Source organism: Scaptodrosophila lebanonensis, unplaced genomic scaffold (genome assembly GCF_003285725.1).
Source record: "Scaptodrosophila lebanonensis strain 11010-0011.00,11010-0021.00 unplaced genomic scaffold, SlebRS2 tig00001415-arrow-pilon, whole genome shotgun sequence".
Lineage (NCBI taxonomy): Eukaryota > Metazoa > Arthropoda > Insecta > Diptera > Drosophilidae > Scaptodrosophila > Scaptodrosophila lebanonensis.
In genome coordinates this window covers 9,201,214-9,220,567 of record NW_022060742.1, presented here as the reverse complement: position 1 = coordinate 9,220,567, position 19,354 = coordinate 9,201,214, and the positions used below count along the sequence as shown (strand labels likewise).

The following is a 19,354-nucleotide window of genomic DNA, read 5'->3' as shown; positions in this document are numbered from 1 at the left end:
AGGCTCATTTGTTAATTATTGAAAGGTTGGTTAAGATATTTTATCTACCTTTACAAGCGTCAGACTAAAGCTATAATACCTTTAAGAAGGATATATACAAAATATATAAATCAACACCTGGCAAGTTAAGCCCAGTTTAATAAAATGTATAGATAATAGATACAAGACCTTTGACTGATTATTTGAATATTGGTTAAACTATATCGAAAACAATAATCAAACGGCACAAGACAAACACAAATCCTTCAATTATCAATATATTGCTATCTTATCTATTTTGTTATTCGCGAATGATTGCACGTTCTGGTTAACATCAATTCATAAGGCTAAGTTAAGCTCACAAACATATTGATAAGCCGCATTATTATATAAAATACTTACGTTTATCAAATAAAACGAATACCATTCAAATGTATGGAAATGGGAACGTTAAGGGCCTTAAAAACAGGGTGCTTTTTAGGAGTTTTTCTCGAATTGGAATGGTTTTTAGGTTATTAATATCATATTTTTAATTGAAAAGGTAGACTGCAACCTTAATGATTTATAGTTCATATATATAGGAAATTTCATGAAATATTGGCATTATAATAAGCTATTAGAAAGCTTGCATTTTCTCAGACAGATGAACTTTTTAACCAAGTCTCGTTATTATGCATTGCTTTAATAATTCGCATTAATTGCGATTAACTTTTTGTATGAAAATATGTGTGTACTATACACTATCTGCTATACTTTTTTCAGCTATCTAGATGGGATAACCAGGTTGCTTAAATAAATCCTCAACATAAGCACCCCATATATTCTGATAAATTAATATGTGGACTTTACTTAAATTGGTAAAAGCGATTTTAATAACACATTCGAGTTTAAATGCTTTATAAAAATATACTTGTATAAGTATTATGGATAATTACTGGTATATTATAAATAAAGTCACCTTATGTTTATTTTGAACGCCCAGGCGTATTCCAATCCGCGCCTATCTATATGATGCTTCGGAGGAAAAACAATGTGCAATTTGTTTTCACTCGATGTCCACTACAAATGGGAAAAATATAATTATAATATCAAAGTGAAATTGAAAATGCTTATATGTATAAAGTTACCGCGATTGTTGTGTCCTCCATGCCTAGCATAACCACCTGAGTGGTCTGTTCATTTAACGGTTTGGTCGACGTTGCTATATCCAAGCCGCTTAGTATGACATGGTTGAAAAAATGAATATCCTTGCCGAGCGGATAGAGATCGATTTCATTTGTGTCATACGGATAGTCCAAAATAAATGCATAGATAGTAATGCCGCCATTTTGAGATTCCAGTTGACGCGTGTACCAGACATTCGGAGTTACTGTATCATTCTGATAGATCCAGGGTGCGCTGCCATAAATACCCTCGCCGTTTGTTTTCAGCCAGCGACCCATATCGCGCAAGCGCTCCTCAAAAATCGGCAATATAGTGCCATATTTAGTGGGTCCAACATTGATCAAAACGTTACCATTACAGCTGACAGTGGTGACGATTTCTAATTAAAGTTGTAAATAGATATAATGTTTCTAATTGTGAGCAGGGTCTCTCACCTTTAATTACCTCCTTGGAGCTCATAAAATCTGCCAGAGTTACGTCGTAACGCTGCCCCCAGCTTTTGCGGTCCAAGGTGAAAGCATTCTCCCATTTGTGAGCCTGAAGTACGCCCGGATTAAAACGATCTGCGCAGTTATAGAAATCCCCATGCATGCAGGCAGTACCAAAACCCCAGCGATCATTTGTAACGACAGTCTCGCGTACGGGACTGTCGTTGTAGAGCCAAGCGATGAACTCCTCGGACTTCCAGTACTTGGACGGTGCTTCCCAATCCCCATCCGACCAAATGATCTCGGGCAGATATTGTTCTACCAGATCGATTTGTTCTGGTCTCACTTTATAGTCCACAAAATGTTTCTGCATCAGCAAATGTAACTTATCATCGGTCCACATGCGATTAAACCACTCAAAGAGTGAATAATATAAGCCAAACTTAATATTCGTATTGCTGCGTATGGCACTGGCGAGTTCCTCTACAAATATTGATTAGGGAATTATACAGTAGGGTCCTTCAAATTTAAAGAAATATATTTACTTATTATATCCCGTTTGGGACCCACATCCATGGCATTCCAGCCAAAGCTGTACTTGGAGGGCCAGAGCGTGAAGCCGTCGTGATGCTTGCTTGTCAATACCACATATCTGCGTACGTATAAACCCATATGTATATACATATCAGGTATTTATATGATCTACTTAATCTTTGTACATACCTTGCACCGCTATCTCTGAAAAGCAACGCCCATTGTGTGGCATTGAATAGCTCCGCTGTGAATTCAGCTGCAAATTCCTGATAAGTGAAATTGGGTTTATAATTACGTTGCATAAAATCTATATACTGGGGATACCGCAAATCTGTAAATGGAACAACACCAACCATTAGCAATACAAGATGCAATTATGCCATGCCCATTCAAAACTCACTTAACCAATCCGTCCAGAACCATTCCGAGCCAAAACTGGGCACTGAGTACACCCCCCAGTGCAGAAAAATTCCAACTTTCGCTTCATCATACCACTTCGGAAGTGGTCGCTGATCAAGACTCTCCCAATTGGGTTCGTAGCGTTTGCGTGGACCTTGCGCCGCAGACGGGCAGGCCTTAATAGCGATCAGTACTAAAATAAATTCACAAATAATGCGCCGGTAATTCATTGTCGCTCCCATTTCGTGAGCTTCACATCCGATACAGCCGCCCCGTTTGCTCTGTTCTGCGATCGCCAGTCAACTGAAGCGGGAAACACATTTGTACATAGAAAGCGACTAACTGTGGCTGCAGCTCCTATTGGAAGCAAAACACTTCAATTCATTCATTTAACTATGCCGCCTTCCAGTCGTGTAAATAATATTTGCGAGAGAGCCATATGGCATGTTTTGATGCACTTATCGTACGTTTTACTTATTCGTATACATGTGTATGTATGTATGTATGTACCCATGATCTTCACTGGGCAGCAATACGGGCTTGTTTTGCCGATAAGCCAGTTATGTTATAACATACCCAAAAAAATGATATGCGGGCAATTTGAATATTAATAAGCTGGCGCATATTTCATCCACTTTATTTGTTTTGTAAATCGTCCTGACTACTTGTATAAAGTGCCCAGGCTTCAAATGTAAATGAAGACAGTAAATGTGTTTGAAAATATAAAACATATTTACTATACATAAATAACCATCTCAGAACTAAAATGAGTATAGTACATACATATACGAATAAGCAGTGCATAGAACATAGAAATTAAGCATTCAAGTATATTGAATGGATATCTAGTGTAAGCGAAGCATTCAAACGCTTATTAAAGGATGGATATTTATTATATAAGTGCTTAAATATGAACAAGTTTTCATCAACAAAATCAAGAATATTTTGAAGTACTAAAACGTATTAATTGGCATTGCATTTAAGATCGAGTTTAAGATTTTATCAAAAATACGTTTTTAAAGAGGGTTGAACTTATGGTCGAATATTTTAAAATACTCGTATAAGCGGAAAAATAAGGTGTCCGATATTAACTTCGCATATTTATATTTACAGATAATATGAAATTGGTAATATCGTAAAATAATAAATACTTGTTTTTCAAATTTTTGAAATTTTTTTGAGAAAGTAGTAGCAGCACAGGTCACTAAAAAAAGAATTTATTTAAATACAGTTTTAAAACTCTATTGAACTTACCATTAATTTATTTAAAACAGATGTTGGTATAATTTCTTCATCTCATAACTAAAACTAATGATTGAAAGAATTTTATTATTCCCAACACCCATTGCCACATATTTATCCGTTTAAGATCCAAAGCGGATTGTTTCATTATATTGTAAAACTTTATTCCAAAAATGTTCAAATATGGTATTTGTTTATACATTTTAAAAATTACATATACAAGTAATTTTTAATGCAATTGGTGTTGCTATATATATATGTGCTAAAATTATGTGAAACCACATTTTGTATTCAAATGTACAGCAATAAATAAATTGGTGAAGACTTTCTTAAACTTATTCTGTTACTGTTTCTAAACTTATACACATGAGATTTCAAATCTGTCTGCATAGAATCATAAATAAACGCAGTTGACCCCAAACGTTGTCAAAATAATTTACCTATTCGTATAAATATTATAACCTTTGCAAAACAAATAAATTGTATTTGAAACAGAATCAAGATTGCACAAGAAATGCTTACAGAATGTTTTCGATTGATCGATTGACTTTTTTCAAACATTCTAATAAGACCCTGGGCTTAACTGTGTATGTGTGTATATGTGCGAGTGTGTGTGTGAGGTTTGGTGTGTGACTGTGTCTATAGTTTCTATACATATATTAGCCGATGCAGTTTTGAACTGCATTTCAGTTACTATTGAGTTGAGTTTTGAGCCTATTGTAGTCGAGTTTTGATAGAATTAGTGATTGATTGATTGAGTGTAGTTGACTTCTTCATAGTATTGACAATTGTAGTACTAGTAGTAGTTGTTATTGTTGTTGTTCAGCAGGTGTGTGATTGTTGACTCTGTTTGTGTGTGTGTGTGTGGTAAAAAATTGTTGAATCCTTGCTACACCAATATATGGACGTAAATGCTTAGTGTCTAACAAAATATATATATGGCAGTATAAATCAAAGTCGCACTCGTATAACTTGTTGAGGTGTACACATTTCCGAAAACTTTCTCTCTTATTATCATCTCTTTTCACACACGCGCTTTCAATCCGATTTTGTTGGTTATTTTGTTGTTAGTGTTTTTATTTATTTGAAGCCCAGCGCTCTATGGCTTCAAATAAATGAATCGTCAGTGCTCCTCGGGCGGCGTGCGAAACTCAGAGATCCAATCGGTGACTCGTAGTCGAAAGATTTCCGTCTTGGTAAGTATCCAATCGCGGTATTGTGGGGGTATGAACTCTACGAGTTTCTCCGCGATATCAGGATTCTTAAACATAATCATATAGATGAGCAGCACGTTTACGATGAACAACAGTAGGAAGGCCACCAGTGAGAACATTGCAGCCCCATTGAGTTTCCCGAACCAATTCACATTGTGGGTCTTGCGTTTCTGATTCGATTTCTGGGTGGTCGGCTTAGTGGATGTTAATACTGGTTTGATTGTGAGCTCATTATCTGTACTGTTGTTGGATTTCTTTGATTTAGATTTTTTGCTCTGCTTGCCAGCCCCCTTTTTCGCCGCTGCACCATTTGCCTGGGTTGACTGGGACGCTGAGGAATTGCTCCCATCGCCGCCTCCTGCCATTTGTGCTGCGTTCTGTTGACGTTCGTGGGCTAAGCGTTCGCGTTCAATGAATTCGGGTTTGAGGTTTGCACAAACACTGACCTGGAAGGAAAAAATTTTGAAGTGTATACAATATAGGTAAAACAATTGTAGGTTTTTAATGTTTTTTTGAATGTATGGTTTCATAATAAAACTCCTAATTGCTTGGGTTTTATTGAACAAAAACAATTATTCTATAAAAACAAAAACGATTTGATAACTCCAATTGAGTAGTACATATAGTCTGTAGATTTTAAAACATAAAACTTAGGTAAAGATATGATGGGTCTTTTGTAGACAAAGCGTTGTTTAAGAAGCAGAATATAAAGTGTCCTTCTGTTAGCAAAAAAAAAAAAGAATTGACCATCCATAAATATTCATTGGGAAATATTAAGTTTGAAGACCATCGAAAAATCTACTATTATTGCTTTTTTTTCTTTTCTTTATTTTCTATTTGTATAGGCTCTCATTAAAATTGTTAAAACTATCAATTGACACCTTCAATCTTCTATTTTTGCACCGATAGAATTAACCACTACACTAAAATTTTCTGCCAAATTCAACCCCTACATATTTATATAATTAGTTCTGGACTAATTTCAGAAAATATGAAAAATGATTATAGTGTTTTGGGCTTACTGTATTCTTTGCTGCCTGGTGGCAATCCTTGAGCGTGGAGCAGCGTCCTACTATTTTCTCCCAGGCGGGCGCTAACGGATTTCCTTTCAAGTCTAAATATCGTAATCGTCGCAAACGTCCAAAACTTATTGGCAAATGCTCCAAACGATTGTCGTACAAGTCCAAATGACGCAAATGTTCCAGCTGCCCAAAGTCCTCGGGCAGAAAGCGTATTTGATTCTTGCTCAGATCGAGCTTAGCAAGCCGTGTGAGTGTGGTAAAGTTGTGCTGTAAAAATATAAAACAAAATTCATATATTAACGCTCCCTTATACATAATAACAGGAGAGGGTTGTACTCACGCCGAGCGTCACGAGACGATTGCTGGACAAATCCAAAGTGGTAATGCGCTTGAACGAAGCCTGCAAATGAAAAACTGAGCATGAGTTGCACATTAAGCAGGAAGCAGGAAGAAGAAACCCCCAAATGCCTGGAAACCGACTGTTTTCAAAATCTTATTTTTCGGCATTGCCTTAAAGTTCGGTTCGTGCCAGTGACCGCGCCAGTTACTGATGGTGGCATAATAACTCATTGAGGAGGGGTGGTGGCAACAGTGTGGGGTGTGTGATGGTGGTGCTGGCCAAAAATCAACCCTCGAGCATTTTTGGCTGCATATTCCTTACCCAAACAACCACAAACAAACAAGCATATGTATGTATGTTTGCTAATGTTTGTGTGTGTGTGCAAGTCCTTCGTTGCCATTGCCACTGCTGCAAGTTCTCTGATGTGTAAATGCAATGCAGCAAGCAAGCAAACACATCAGCCACAGCGGCAGCGTTAATTGCAAGCCAGCCAACAACAACTGCACAACAACGGTGAGACTCAGGACAAGAGTTGTTTGCGCAAGCGAGATAGACACAGGCTAGACATTTGCCAGACAAGTTTGTGCAATGCTGGGATTGAGCGGTGGGTGGTTGGTGGATTGTTTGTGCCAGGAGTTATTGCCATTGCTGTTAATTAGTTATGCATTGCAATCAATGCAATTAGCGTACTTACAATGTCACGCACTGGTATTTCGCTTAGCTCCGACAAACTCAGATCGCAGCTGTCATCGTCAACGCGCTCCTTTACATTCACTTTGACCTTATCCACGCCTTTCGGCATCTTGCAAGTGCACAATTTAAAGCTTAATTTAAATGTCGACAAATTGTTCTCGTAGCGCGTTGCAATTTGGAATGCCAACCAGTATAAACCAAAACAACACAGGCACCCACAGCTGCACCTGCACTCGTCGGAAGCCGCTCAGAGACTGATTACAACGAATGCCGGCAAATGCAACAGCGAGCGGCGAATTTCCAACTACTTTTCCTTTTGCTGCCCTTTTCCTCTATCATCTGCTGAGTGTTCTATATTATTTATATTAAATTGACTTTTCTAAATCTACTTCTTATTTCAACACGCAAGTCTACTTTGATTATGCATTAAGTAAGCAAATCAATTTTTGAAATTACACCCACGCATTTTGCAACACTACACGGTTACAGCTGTTAAAGACAGATATGTACTTTGCAGCACGGCGAAAACAGCTGGTACGCACTCCACCCTCCATGAACGGACTGCATATAAATTATCTTTTATGCTTAGTTTAAATAAAAGGCGCATGTTTGATAATTTTACACAAATATATTTTGTAAAATTAAGAACTTTTGTTTTTATACATAAGTGGCTTTTACAGCTTTTATTTAACTGCAGTTTGGAGTTACTTCTTAGTCTTCCTCCTCTTCGGCGCCACCACCGCCGCCGCTACCACCTTGGTTCTTCTTCAGGTTCTTCCTCTTGACGCGTCCAGGACGGCCGCCACCGAAGGGCGATTTCAGTGAGAAGTCAATGTGCTTCTGCGAGTCCAGACGCACAACAAACGATGGAATGTTGACCACCTGCTTGCGTACACTAAAGCGAAATGAAATAAATAATATAATTAGTCAAAGCCACTTTAGTCTCAATACAGACTGCAATACAAAATAGGTTCAGTGTAACTTACGCGACGCAATTTTGCGTTATGGTTAGAGTGATTTATAGGGGAAATCAATTCTACCACAAGACGTTGAGAGCCGGTACAAGCAGAACGAATTGCTTGTTCGACTCTCAAGTGGTCTTACTGAACAATATATACAGAGAACTCTTTGGAATTTGCCTTGGGCATCGTTGAAGACGCCACTGCCAATGCGATATTTACCGAATGTGACGTTGGCGTATCAATACACGCGCATGATGAATGGACTTGGCCAATCCTAGCTTGAACACCTGCGTCTGCAGACGGCGCTCCAAGAAATCTTCGATTTTTAAGCCAAGCACGTAATCGAGCTTCATGCGAGATTCGTCCAAGACACCAATACGGACTAGACGACGCAACAGGGCATTACCTGAAAAACACATCAAACGCGAATGTTACTAAAGCATTGAAATCTATGCGAACTAAAGTATAGTTGACGTTGTGTCTCAGTGTGCAGTTGTTCACGTCAAGGCTTTTCAGACAAGAAGTGTCAGAATATTTTTTAAAAGCAATTCATCAGGATAGGCATGTAGCAGTGGTTTTGACTTAAAACTTACCCTGGAAAAGACGCTTCTCATCCTTCTCATCCAAAGTGAGCAGCTCACGCGCAGCCTTGCGGATTTTGGCCAGAGACAACTTCACGCGCCAAACCTCACGCTTGTTGCGCAGACCATACTCGCCGATGATCTTCAACTCCTGATCCAAGCGTGCCTTTTCATAAGGGCGACGTGGCGTCACGTAGGTCTTCGAAAAGACCGAAGGTATGCGGCCGTTAACCATGATTCCCACAATTTAACCGATCACTGTAAGGTGCACATAAAGCGCTCATTTAATTTAATAATTCACCACTTAATTTAATAGAGTGCATAGCGTATGTTAAATTTCCGCATGCAAAACTTTGAGGTTAGGTCTACATGCATTTAGTCTACACGTGTGGAATTTTACAAGAAACTTGCGCAAATGAAAACTTTATAAAAAAAATACAGTTGCCAAATAAATGCGAGGTCTATATTGTGGTCCGCATTTTTCTGCTCCGATTGCAAGCTAATTGTCATATTAATTTGCTTCTAATTATGCATATTTTCAAAATTATTCGCAGCTACAAAATTATCGTACCTTCGGTTTTGATGTTTTACGCAGAAAGAAGGAGCGTTGGCGATAGAGATGAACGGCATATACGTTTTGTGACTTATTCACTAGTATTTTATTGTGATATATTTCCAACTGTGACTAGGTTTAAGAAGTAACAGGTAGAAACACCAGTTGGGAATCAAACTGTATTCATTCTCAATTTACTTTAATTGTTGTTAAGAAGTCAGAAAAGTAAGAATATGTAAGTATTCATGAAACGGTGGTTATTGGTCGTTTCTAATAAACAAACACCTTTTTTTGGCAATACAAATATATAGCAAAATAAAAATCTTAATAATAAAAGTTAGTCACAGTATATTTTACATGCAAGCCACAATGCGCTCTGTTTATTTACGACATATCGATAAATTAAATGAGCTGTGCCAGTGCTACCACTAGAGGGTAGAGCCGTTCGGTAGTCTTAAACATAAACAATTTTTAACGTATGGGCAACACTGGGATGTGGGTGTGTTGGCGGGCTAGATATGAACATTTAAAATTTGAAAATCTCATGCAAGCAACGTATTTATTAAACTTTAATTTTTGCAAAATTGTTTGAATACATTATTTTTCATACAATAAAGATTAAAGTTTATCGACTTTATTTCCGTAAACTTTAACTTGGGCACGCCATATTTTGAAAGCAGCAACTTTTAAATCGAAAATATAAGCACCATTTGGAGCCGGTATTGCGCTCAGGGTGTTGTCATCAATAATATATCGATCAACTATAATATCGTGCTAAAAAAAAAGGTATTAAAGACAAAAATGCTTTGAGCTTATTACAAAAATACCTGAAAAGGACAGCTATGATTTACGTTGGAAGCTGATATCATGGGGGCGAACGTTATGTGAATCAATTTATGAGACTTTGGATTATTTAAAAAGGCACAAAAGTCCACCGTCTCGTTAAGCATTATTATGCGATAGGCTTTTGCAATTTTTAAAAAGCTGAGGCTTACCTGCAATGAATAAGTTAAGGGAAACAACCAAATTCCAATTTAATAATACTTACTGAGACGTCATCAACAGGTTTTTCAGAGAGCAAAGCCACATGAACGCTTAGCTCCGTCCGTGCGACACCTACGTGATTTATTTCACACTTTTTGAATTGGGAGAATGATAAATTAAAACTTTTGCACTGTATTTTGGAAATCTTAAAGGAATTTCCGTTACATTCCTGTACCCACAGCAATACTATTAGCATCAGCCACAACGATTGCAATTGTTGCATGATTTCACTTTGGCTTAGAAGTTCCAACTGTGAACAACTGATGTAGAAATAGGGGCTTTATGTGTGCTTTAAAGATATATTTAAATGGTTACAACATGATTAACCATGGTCATTGTGTTTAGAAAATTGAGCCATTTAAGCAGTTTTTAAATATTTAATAGTAAACACACAACTCAAAGTCAATCATGCATAAAGAGATTTTTGCTTCATAAAAAGTTTGCTTGTACCGATATATTTAAGGTTTCTAAATTGTAAATATACCTTTCAAATATAATATACTCAATGTTTTTTAAATAAAATTTGAAATTCTTTTTTATTTCTTCAGAATCCTTATATCAACGTTTTCTATAATTAATTATAAATTAAAAATATTAGGCAAATATATTACAAGTATTATTATTTTCTTCTTTTAGTAGTTCTCAATGTTGCAGCCATTTTAAAATCCAGTTCTAATCCAATTCTAAATAAAAAATTTATTGCTGATATTGTTTAATATAAAGGATACACATATAGTCGATTCGAACTTTATTGTGGAGTTTGAATATTTAGTCATTTCAACGTTGCCAATTAAGCTATTTACCGCTTTTTAAGCACAAACATCGCACAAAAGGTATTAATTGCTTCGGTGAAATTTAAAGTTAATTATGTGTATCGCTGGAAGAGATGTATTGCTTAGATTATTTTAAAAAAAAAGCGGAACATTCTCGGACCAGAAGAAGTTTGTATTGCGTTTCTTTATAAAGATGATCTCTTTATGAAGTTGTTATTCCCAAGCGTTACCCTAGAAGGGTGAGAACTATTTTCTTTATATATTTGCCCATATCTGTGCAATACCTTTTTCCCCATAAAATCTGGTTGTTTTTAAATAGGATTGTGGGAAAAATTTTGTAATTGCGGAAGTTCTTTTTTTTTTTTTTTTTTTATTTTTTTTTTTTTTTTTTTTTTTTTTTTTTTTTTTTTTTTTTTTGGGAGCTTGATATCACAATCCTTCCGTTAAAAATAGTTTTCTGTACTTTTCTGCTTAAAGAACTTTCTCATTTTTCACGAATAATCATAATAATTCAAAGACCAGATACTTGTATCTTTTGTTTTATCTTGGTACATGAAGTTTTAGTAAAAGATTAATTTTCACGAGTTACATATATATTAACTTCAACACGCACAACATTCAATGACGAAACTCTAAGCTTAATTAGGTAGGCCCCATTGGGTATGGGAAAGTCCATCATTGTGTGCTTTTGAATAGTAAGTTCATGGGCTATAATATCCTCCTGTAAAATAAAAAATTAAGTAAATAATTTAGAGACCTTACCTTACCTTATATAACCAATATACCTCATAGGGACATGTGTGATTAAGATTCGTATGCGATACAAATGATTGGTGAAAAATGTAGAAAAGTCTGTAGGCTTTCGGATCCCGCATATAATAGCAGAAATCGATGGTCTGATTGATAAAAAAAGGTTGATAGCCATTGGATTTCTTAAACAGACTAAAATTGACAGAAGCCTCCGTAATGGGATAATGAACTGCAACATATACATTTAAAGCGGTAATGCCACGACGAATAATCTTGAGCTCGCATGTTTTAAATTCATAGAGTGATTCATTGAAACTTAAACATTTTGTATTTGTAAGCTTAAAGGCACTACGCGTATTTGGAATAATCAGCAGCAGGACAACGACGACACAGATATAAACTTGGCGCAGCTGCATGTTGCTATTACTTCAGTTTATTATCGAATACTAAAGGATGATTAAAAAGTATTGAGCAATTTCTTTACAATTGGCATAAAGAAGCACCATGTTTAAATATAGCTTTTATTTACAATTTAGCTGTGCTTAATAAAGCATTTGATGCGATTTTAACATGTATATAATTAGGGAACAAACCTGAAACATTTTTAAAAAATATTTTTTATTTTCCGTACGCAAACGGTAAAAGGGTACATTAGTTTAGTGCGAATGTATGTAACACACAGAAGGAGGTGTGGCAGACTCCATAAAGTATACAAGTATATAGTAATATGCAGAGGCGATTTAGCCATGCCCGTCTGTCTGTTCGTCCGTATGATCTCCTACATCTCAGAAACTATAATAGTAAGATACATATTTTCCAAAGTTGCCTCCTTTCTCTTTTTCCCCCGCTACAGAATTTCGTCAAACTGTCTACAATTCCAAAGCTACATGGAATTAATATGCGATTATCTACTTTTAATTTACATTTCAACTTAATTTGGTTTTTATTAGTAATATTCTCCTTCCTCTTTTCTTGTTCTTTTTTTAACAATATACATACAAGTATAAATATTTCGGAAGTCCTTCATTACTTCAAGACTGCAGATTGAATTACACTGCTATTTAAAATTGTTGTTATAAATTAATATCGTTAGTTTTGAAATTTATATTTAAACTATTGTACTGACCTGTTAAAAGTTAGTTCTCACGACTTATATACATATTGACTTCTATACTCCGGTAACCATATGACGAAACTCTAATCCTAAATAAATAGGCGCCAGCGGGTGCTGGAAAGTCCATCAGTGTGTTCTTTTGGAATACGAGTTGATGGGCCTTAAAATCATGCTAAAAAGAATAATGTTACTGATTAACTAAACGACAGTTTGAATAAGTCAATATACCTCAAAGGGACACGTATGATTTATATTCGTATACGAAATAATTGATTCGTGAAATATGTGGAAAAGTTTATAGGCTTTGGGATTACGCATATAATAGCAGAAATCGATGGTCTGATTGATAAGAAACGGTAGATAGCCATTTGATTTCTTAAACAGACCAAAATTGACTGAAATATCTGTAAGGGGAAGATTATACACTGCCAAATAAATATTGGCCACAGTACTGCCACGACGAATAACCTTGAGTTCGCACTTTTTAAATTCATAGAGCGATTCATTGAAACTCAAACATTTTATATTTGTGAATTTGAGTGAACTGTGCGTATTTTGAATTATCAGGAACAGGATAATGACGACACAGATATAAAATTGTTGTAGCTGCATGTTGCTATTACTATAATGTTTTGTCAAATACTGGGGAATTGTTGTGGAACAGCCGTCACATCTAAAGTCAAGAAGCAAAGAGGAGCACTCAACCGTATTGACATTTGAGGCATTGTTTTTACATTAAATTGAGCATTGCTAAATAAAGCAATTGTGACAATTGGAAATAATCCTTTCCATGGAAATTCATTCAGAATATTGATGTCAACAATTTAATTGGTGAAATTGGAAATATACAAGTAATTTGTAATTATTCTACCAACAAAGTATTTAAATACAGCTATTACACTTTTTTATGAACATATTTAACGACTCTATATTATTCATGTATGTACTTTTATTGTTACCCTTTCATGGATGCATCTTGTTTCGAAAACTGCAGTTTTAAAAGGCCCTTTAGTAATCTTTTCATTTAAGTGGTCAATTTTTAAATCAAGCCTAATGAAAGACAAAAATTAGGGCTATAAAAACGAACGCTTATGCTCCTAGCCGATCGAACTGTATTCAAAGCCCTGTAAATGAAATGTATCATAAAATAGGAGGAAAAATTTGGAGTACTTAGAAAGATGTTTTTAATTACGTTTTAACACTGAAAATATTCATTCGTTTAAATGAAGCCAGCATTTAGTTTTCAGCTTTCTAATAAACGAATCAATTTGCAGCATCGATTATGTTTAACAGATTACTATTTAAATTTTACGTTTTAATATACAACCCACAAAACATTTTAGGTTTTACTTTCGTCGCAAGTATTTGCCAAAGTTTTTCAATAAAGCAGCAGGACAATGAGAATAAAGTTGTTGCGGTTGCCATTGTGACCGCAGCAGGTGGACATCTGCTTCTTCCTTTGACTTTAAGCCAATACTAGGTGACCGCAACAGAAGTTGCAAAGCATATATGAACACTCTTTCAAGTTTTTCAATAATAGTCTTGAGATTTTTGCTTTTGTGGTCAATAGTTTAAATATGTACTATATATAGTTACTTGAGCTATCACTGAAACTTTTCATAAAATGCGCGAGTCTTCAAACGATATGCTCTTTGCCCAATAATCAAACTTTTAATTAGACGCATTACAACTTTAATGGCAGCCATCATTTAATTTAAACCCGTCCTTCCAGCAGCAGCAACTTTAATGCGAATAATTTTCGTTAACGACGATGCTCGGAAAAGCGGAAGCCAAAGCCACTGGACGCCATGGTGGGTGGTTACCTGAATGGAAGAAGTGTTCCAATCGTGACATCCTCGCAGCAGGATGCACGCTGTTCGCAGTTATTTATTTTAATAAAGCAGTAAGCGGCAAAGGCAAATGGCGTCGGCAAATTGTAGGAGAGGATTCCTCAAGGAGCTGCTGGCACGACAAACTTTTGCCATTCCTTTGAATAGTCGCCAGCTTCAGGCTGGATCTGGTACATTATTAATCGTTATTGCCTGCCGTCTTGTGGTGGTGCAGTTCAATTTGTCGCAATGATTACGAGCTGCCCAAAAAGTTGGCATACATTTTAATTAATTGTTAACTCGAGTGCCTTTGACTTTGTCTTTGACTTTCAGTCTTAATGAAGGCCGCGTTTTCCAGTAGCCTCAAAGAGGGTGTTAAGTGGCATTGGTGGGGGGAGGGGGTGGTTAGCGTTAACTTTATTTGAAATATAATTATGTGTCTGAATATGGATTCATGCCTTTCTCGTTCAGTCATAATAAAGCGGGCACTCTCAAAGAAGCCTTGACGCACCCCGCTATGAGAATGATGAGGGCGGGTTAATATAAGTTTACTTGCTAATTACGAGTCTCAATGCAAGAATGTACTACAAGTATATATGCTTGTGGGTTGAGTAATCTCATGTCACTTAAAGAGAAAGTGTGTTTTTAAAAAACTATCTTTGAACAATTATTTATAGTATGTTATTCTTTTCTTCTTTTCTTATTCATGTCTTTCCATTAACTTTTGTGTACCAAGATGATTCCGGGTGTGGAGAGAGTGTTTTTGGGGTATATTGCTATATTAAAAGTCTTATATTTTGTATCCAGTAACTATAATTGCAATAGTATTTTTTTTAACTCACTAAAAAATGTTAAATAAGGTCTTAATTAATTTTGTTTGCGAAAGAAGACAAAAAGAACTTGACTTTAGTTGGTCAATTCAATTCTATTTCGCCTCACTTAGAATAGTTTTTAAGCCGTCAAGACAAGAAATTTGATTTTCCGCTTAGGAACAGATTTAAAATAAATAATTGAGAAAAAAATCGATTACAATACTATTAAGCGGATGTCGAAGTGAAGCACGTAGGAATGCATTTGTTATTTTTGTATTTGAATAAATACCTCTGATGTTAATAATTTGTTAAGAAGACCTTCATGAAATTTGCTCCACATAATCTCTTTGCCAATTTATAAATTACTGCTCAACAATGTTTGCTCAGACTACAATACAGTTTGCCTAACTCTTGTGCTTGTGTTTGTGCTTGTTTTGATTTTGGTAAATTGTTTCAATTTCTTGGTCTATTGTTTCGGTTGTTGTTGCTGTTATTCTTGTTGCAACCACATGGAAACAAGGCGTTTGAAGCAATTGACTTTTGTGGCAGAGTTTAGGCTTAAGGGATTAGTTGCAGGATATATGAACTTGTAGTCTAATCTAAATTGCCAACATTTGCCAAACAATAAAGGCAATCAAAATAGTGAGCAGGAGAATGTTGGAAAAGCAAATGAAATATTTGTGCAATTCATTCAAAGTCCCACATAGCTCATAGATATAAGTTGGCGTAGTTTTTAGCACTGCCATAAAACGCTTAACCATTGGACACATGTGTCGGACAACTTGGCGTATGCGCAATATGCCATAAATTACAAAAGAACTATATGGGTGCGTGTTTTTTGCTATCTTTTGTTTTGTTTGCTGTCAAAAAAAAGTTGTTACTGGCCAAAATGCCACCAAAGGCTACACGTGCGTGCTTCTGCTGCCACTTCAAGGACAAGCTGCGAAATGTTACAGAGCGCCAATAAATAACGAAGTATGGTCGTCAAACATAACGAGGGTGGACCAATAAGTAAATGAAGTAATATAAGAGTAATTAGTTGGTCCTACAGCTGGTTCTACGAGTATTCCATGTGGGTACAGGGTTGGGTGCTATATTATTTTCACTCTCTAGAATTATTTGATTTCAAGTACACATTTTAAAGCTATCCATCGTCACCCTCATCATTCTCGAATCACAATATAATTTTCGATTTGTCAGCACTTAGGTACTTGGTATGAAAATCGCAGGGGAGGCCGGCCACAATATTTGGATTTAACTTATCAGAAATTTCGAAATTAAATCCACAAAATTATTTTTTAATTTTTTAGTAAATTCACAATTTTATTCTCGATTTGCCAGCGCTTAGGTACTTGGTATGAGAATCGCAGAGGAGGGCGCCACAATATTTTTATTAAATTTTTCAGAAATTTCACAATTTAATTTCACAATATTATTATTTAATTTTTTAGAAACTTCACAATTTAATTCTGGATTTGCCAGCGCTTAGGTACTTGGTATGAGAATCGCAGAGGAGGGCGCCCACAATATTTTGATTTAATTTATCAGAAATGTCACAATTTAAATGCACAAAATTATTTTTCAATTTCTTAGAAATTTCCCAATTTAATTCTCGATTTGCCAGCGCTTAGGTACTTGGTATGAGAATCGCAGAGGAGGGCGCCCACAAAATTAGTATTTAATTTTTTAGAAATTGCAGAATTTAAATATTTAATAAATATTAAATATTATTTTTTAGAAATTTCATAATTTAATTTCATAATATTATGATTTTTGTTTTGCAGAAATTTACATACATTGTACATACAATATTCATACATATGTACATATGTATGTAAATAGTACGTGTATGGTCACAGTATGTGTTGTACTATGTGCCCTAGCTTTTGGAATATACAAAAGTAATTTGCTATTTGCAGTTTCTTTAGAAACTTTAGAGTATTGTAAATAAACTTATAACTGTAAGCAAAAATACTAAGCCCATCAAAAACGGGCTAGACCTGCTAGCCTTTAAATAAAAAACCCCTAAATTTGAAGAAGTTGTGGATCACCCCTCGTATCACACATCATAGCAATACAAAATGCGTCGACTTAACTGCAGGGTCTGCTATATACACATGCATACACACTGTGAATAAATAAGTATGTATATATGCAGAAACAAGAGCGCAGCAAGAACCGGAAACGGATATACAATTTTAGTAATTTTCGTGAGTGACCGACTGGCCCGGTCTGGCTACCATAAAAAAGGAAATTGCCAAAAAAAAAACACAACAACGAAAATCTAAAGGGACAGTCTTATGTCCAACAACAACAACAGCAAGATAACGTACCAGGAACTAGACTACAGCTTAAAGCCTAACAAGTGCCCGGCTCTTAGCATTCGCCTCAACTTAACTATTTCGTACAAGGGCTTGAGGCGGCTGTAGAGGATGGCAAAGTTTTGCTTTCGTCTCGTTTTGTGTTTATTTTTATTGGCGTGAAAAATGTAATAATGGATTTTCTAGCTTGAAGTGTGCTTGTATTGGTCAATACACTTACATACATACATTTATGTACGAGTTTATGCGTGAATGTGTGTATGTTTAAGCGATTTCTTGGCACTGCCTACAATTTTGTGTACACTGACGCTTTTGCCTTGGCCTTGTGCCCTACTTGATTGTTTGCTGTGCCTTATGCCTAAGGACATTTATGAGGATGCTCGAGTTGATGAAGTTATAATATATATTTGGCTATATTCTTTGGTTAACTTGTTATGGACATGGATATTTGAGCTGGACCAGCAAATAACTAATATTGAAAGGGGCGAGGTTTGAGTAAACGTAATATTTTATTTCAGCCAAGTGTGCGATACTGCTAGCAATGGTTCTGGATACCTTAGCTGAAAAGTGTCGGGTTAGTAACATTTTCGCATTTTACTATGATCCATTCACATTTTAAGTAGAAAACTCAGAGAGTTTTGTTTACGTACTTGGTTAGCCCACGCCACTTATTATGCGTGATCTTTTTCCACCTTTATGCTACACATCTCACATTTAAATTATAGTTTTAGTTTTTATAGTTTTTAATAGAGTTTCGAGTTATTTAATAGACAAGAAATGGGAATTACAAAAATTAAATAGATTGGCTAGGTAAAGAAAAAGCCCTTTAAATACTCTTCAGTTTAGACAGCATTTCGAAACCAACTCAAAAACAAGTGCTAGCCCTTTCTATGAAAAGTTTTCCAGACTGCCCATATCTTCAAAGAATGGCTTGCCAATATTTTAGTTTAATTATTGAAGAAGTACAGGACAGTGTTCGTTGCTTCCTTTTCCAACATTTCCTCATTTTCGGAACTTCGCGAAAAACATGCTTTTTGCAAATTCTTGGCGTTTGAATGTTCTCTTAAGATTGTAACGTGGCCATATGGCTTTTGGAAATTTGACGGCCTGTCGTTTCGATATTCCAGCAGATGGGTTTCTTAGCACTATAATATATGTCGCATTTATTTTGTACAAAAATGTTGTTTAATATCTTCTAAGCTAGCGTTGCACGAATTATTTATAATCTATTTAAAGTCCAATTTCCGTAGCCATTAAATAAATTAAATATTGTAACGTGAATAAACTCTAAGGTGATGTAAAAAGGAAATTAAATTTCTGAAGCAATTACCTATATTTAACTAAAGTTATTTACGCCTTATATAGATTCTGTTGGCTTAACTTATACAAATACTATATACTACATCTAAAGTATTCATATTTTAAATCTGTCATATTGGTAGCAAAATACAAATAATTGTATATAACTTATGAAAAAAAAAAAGATTCATACTTTATTAGAGACTGCTTAAAGGGGACTAAAAGGCCTATCTAGTCCATTGTTTTTTCGCCTTCCAATATTCGCTTTTTTGGCAAGTGCTTGCGCGTGTATAAATGCGCC

At 35.6% G+C, this 19,354-nt stretch overlaps 3 protein-coding genes across 3 annotated transcripts; all 3 read right to left on the bottom strand.

Moving 5' to 3' along the window:
* Positions 1-903: 903 nt before the first annotated feature.
* On the bottom strand, positions 904-2,746 carry LOC115632767 (putative alpha-L-fucosidase). Its single transcript, XM_030530016.1, has 6 exons — positions 2,506-2,746; positions 2,295-2,436; positions 2,117-2,223; positions 1,578-2,054; positions 1,107-1,522; positions 904-1,038 (listed from the first exon to the last, which is right to left on the bottom strand). Exons 1-6 carry the CDS (start codon positions 2,744-2,746, stop codon positions 934-936), a joined length of 1,488 nt encoding a protein of 495 aa, XP_030385876.1. The 3' UTR covers positions 904-933.
* Positions 2,747-3,888: 1,142 nt separating this feature from the next.
* LOC115632549 (leucine-rich repeat-containing protein 59) lies at positions 3,889-7,338 on the bottom strand. The gene is made up of 4 exons (XM_030529764.1): positions 7,017-7,338; positions 6,323-6,382; positions 5,983-6,249; positions 3,889-5,406 (listed from the first exon to the last, which is right to left on the bottom strand). Exons 1-4 carry the CDS (start codon positions 7,122-7,124, stop codon positions 4,870-4,872), a joined length of 972 nt encoding a protein of 323 aa, XP_030385624.1. The 5' UTR covers positions 7,125-7,338; the 3' UTR covers positions 3,889-4,869.
* Positions 7,339-7,623: 285 nt separating this feature from the next.
* LOC115632550 (40S ribosomal protein S9) lies at positions 7,624-9,158 on the bottom strand. The gene is made up of 4 exons (XM_030529765.1): positions 9,130-9,158; positions 8,571-8,816; positions 8,197-8,383; positions 7,624-7,910 (listed from the first exon to the last, which is right to left on the bottom strand). The coding sequence occupies exons 2-4, from the start codon at positions 8,791-8,793 to the stop codon at positions 7,727-7,729; spliced, it is 594 nt and encodes a 197-aa protein (XP_030385625.1). The 5' UTR covers positions 8,794-8,816; positions 9,130-9,158; the 3' UTR covers positions 7,624-7,726.
* Positions 9,159-19,354: the final 10,196 nt, after the last annotated feature.

Bases quoted from the DNA above. Each gene is read 5' to 3' on its own strand.
- LOC115632767 (XM_030530016.1), bottom strand. From the start codon at position 2,746: ATGGGAGCGACAATGAATTACCGGCGCATTATTTGTGAATTTATTTTA. The intron at 2,437-2,505 runs GTGAGTTTTGAA...TTCCATTTACAG, and splicing joins GTTCTGGACGGATTGGTTAA to ATTTGCGGTATCCCCAGTAT. The intron at 1,523-1,577 runs GTGAGAGACCCT...AACTTTAATTAG, and splicing joins CTCCAAGGAGGTAATTAAAG to AAATCGTCACCACTGTCAGC.
- LOC115632549 (XM_030529764.1), bottom strand. From the start codon at position 7,124: ATGCCGAAAGGCGTGGATAAGGTCAAAGTGAATGTAAAGGAGCGCGTT. The intron at 6,383-7,016 runs GTAAGTACGCTA...TTTCATTTGCAG, and splicing joins AAATACCAGTGCGTGACATT to GCTTCGTTCAAGCGCATTAC. The intron at 6,250-6,322 runs GTGAGTACAACC...ATATTTTTACAG, and splicing joins ATCGTCTCGTGACGCTCGGC to CACAACTTTACCACACTCAC.
- LOC115632550 (XM_030529765.1), bottom strand. From the start codon at position 8,793: ATGGTTAACGGCCGCATACCTTCGGTCTTTTCGAAGACCTACGTGACG. The intron at 8,384-8,570 runs GTAAGTTTTAAG...TGTGTTTTTCAG, and splicing joins TGAGAAGCGTCTTTTCCAGG to GTAATGCCCTGTTGCGTCGT. The intron at 7,911-8,196 runs GTAAATATCGCA...ATTTCGCTTTAG, and splicing joins ATACGCCAACGTCACATTCG to TGTACGCAAGCAGGTGGTCA.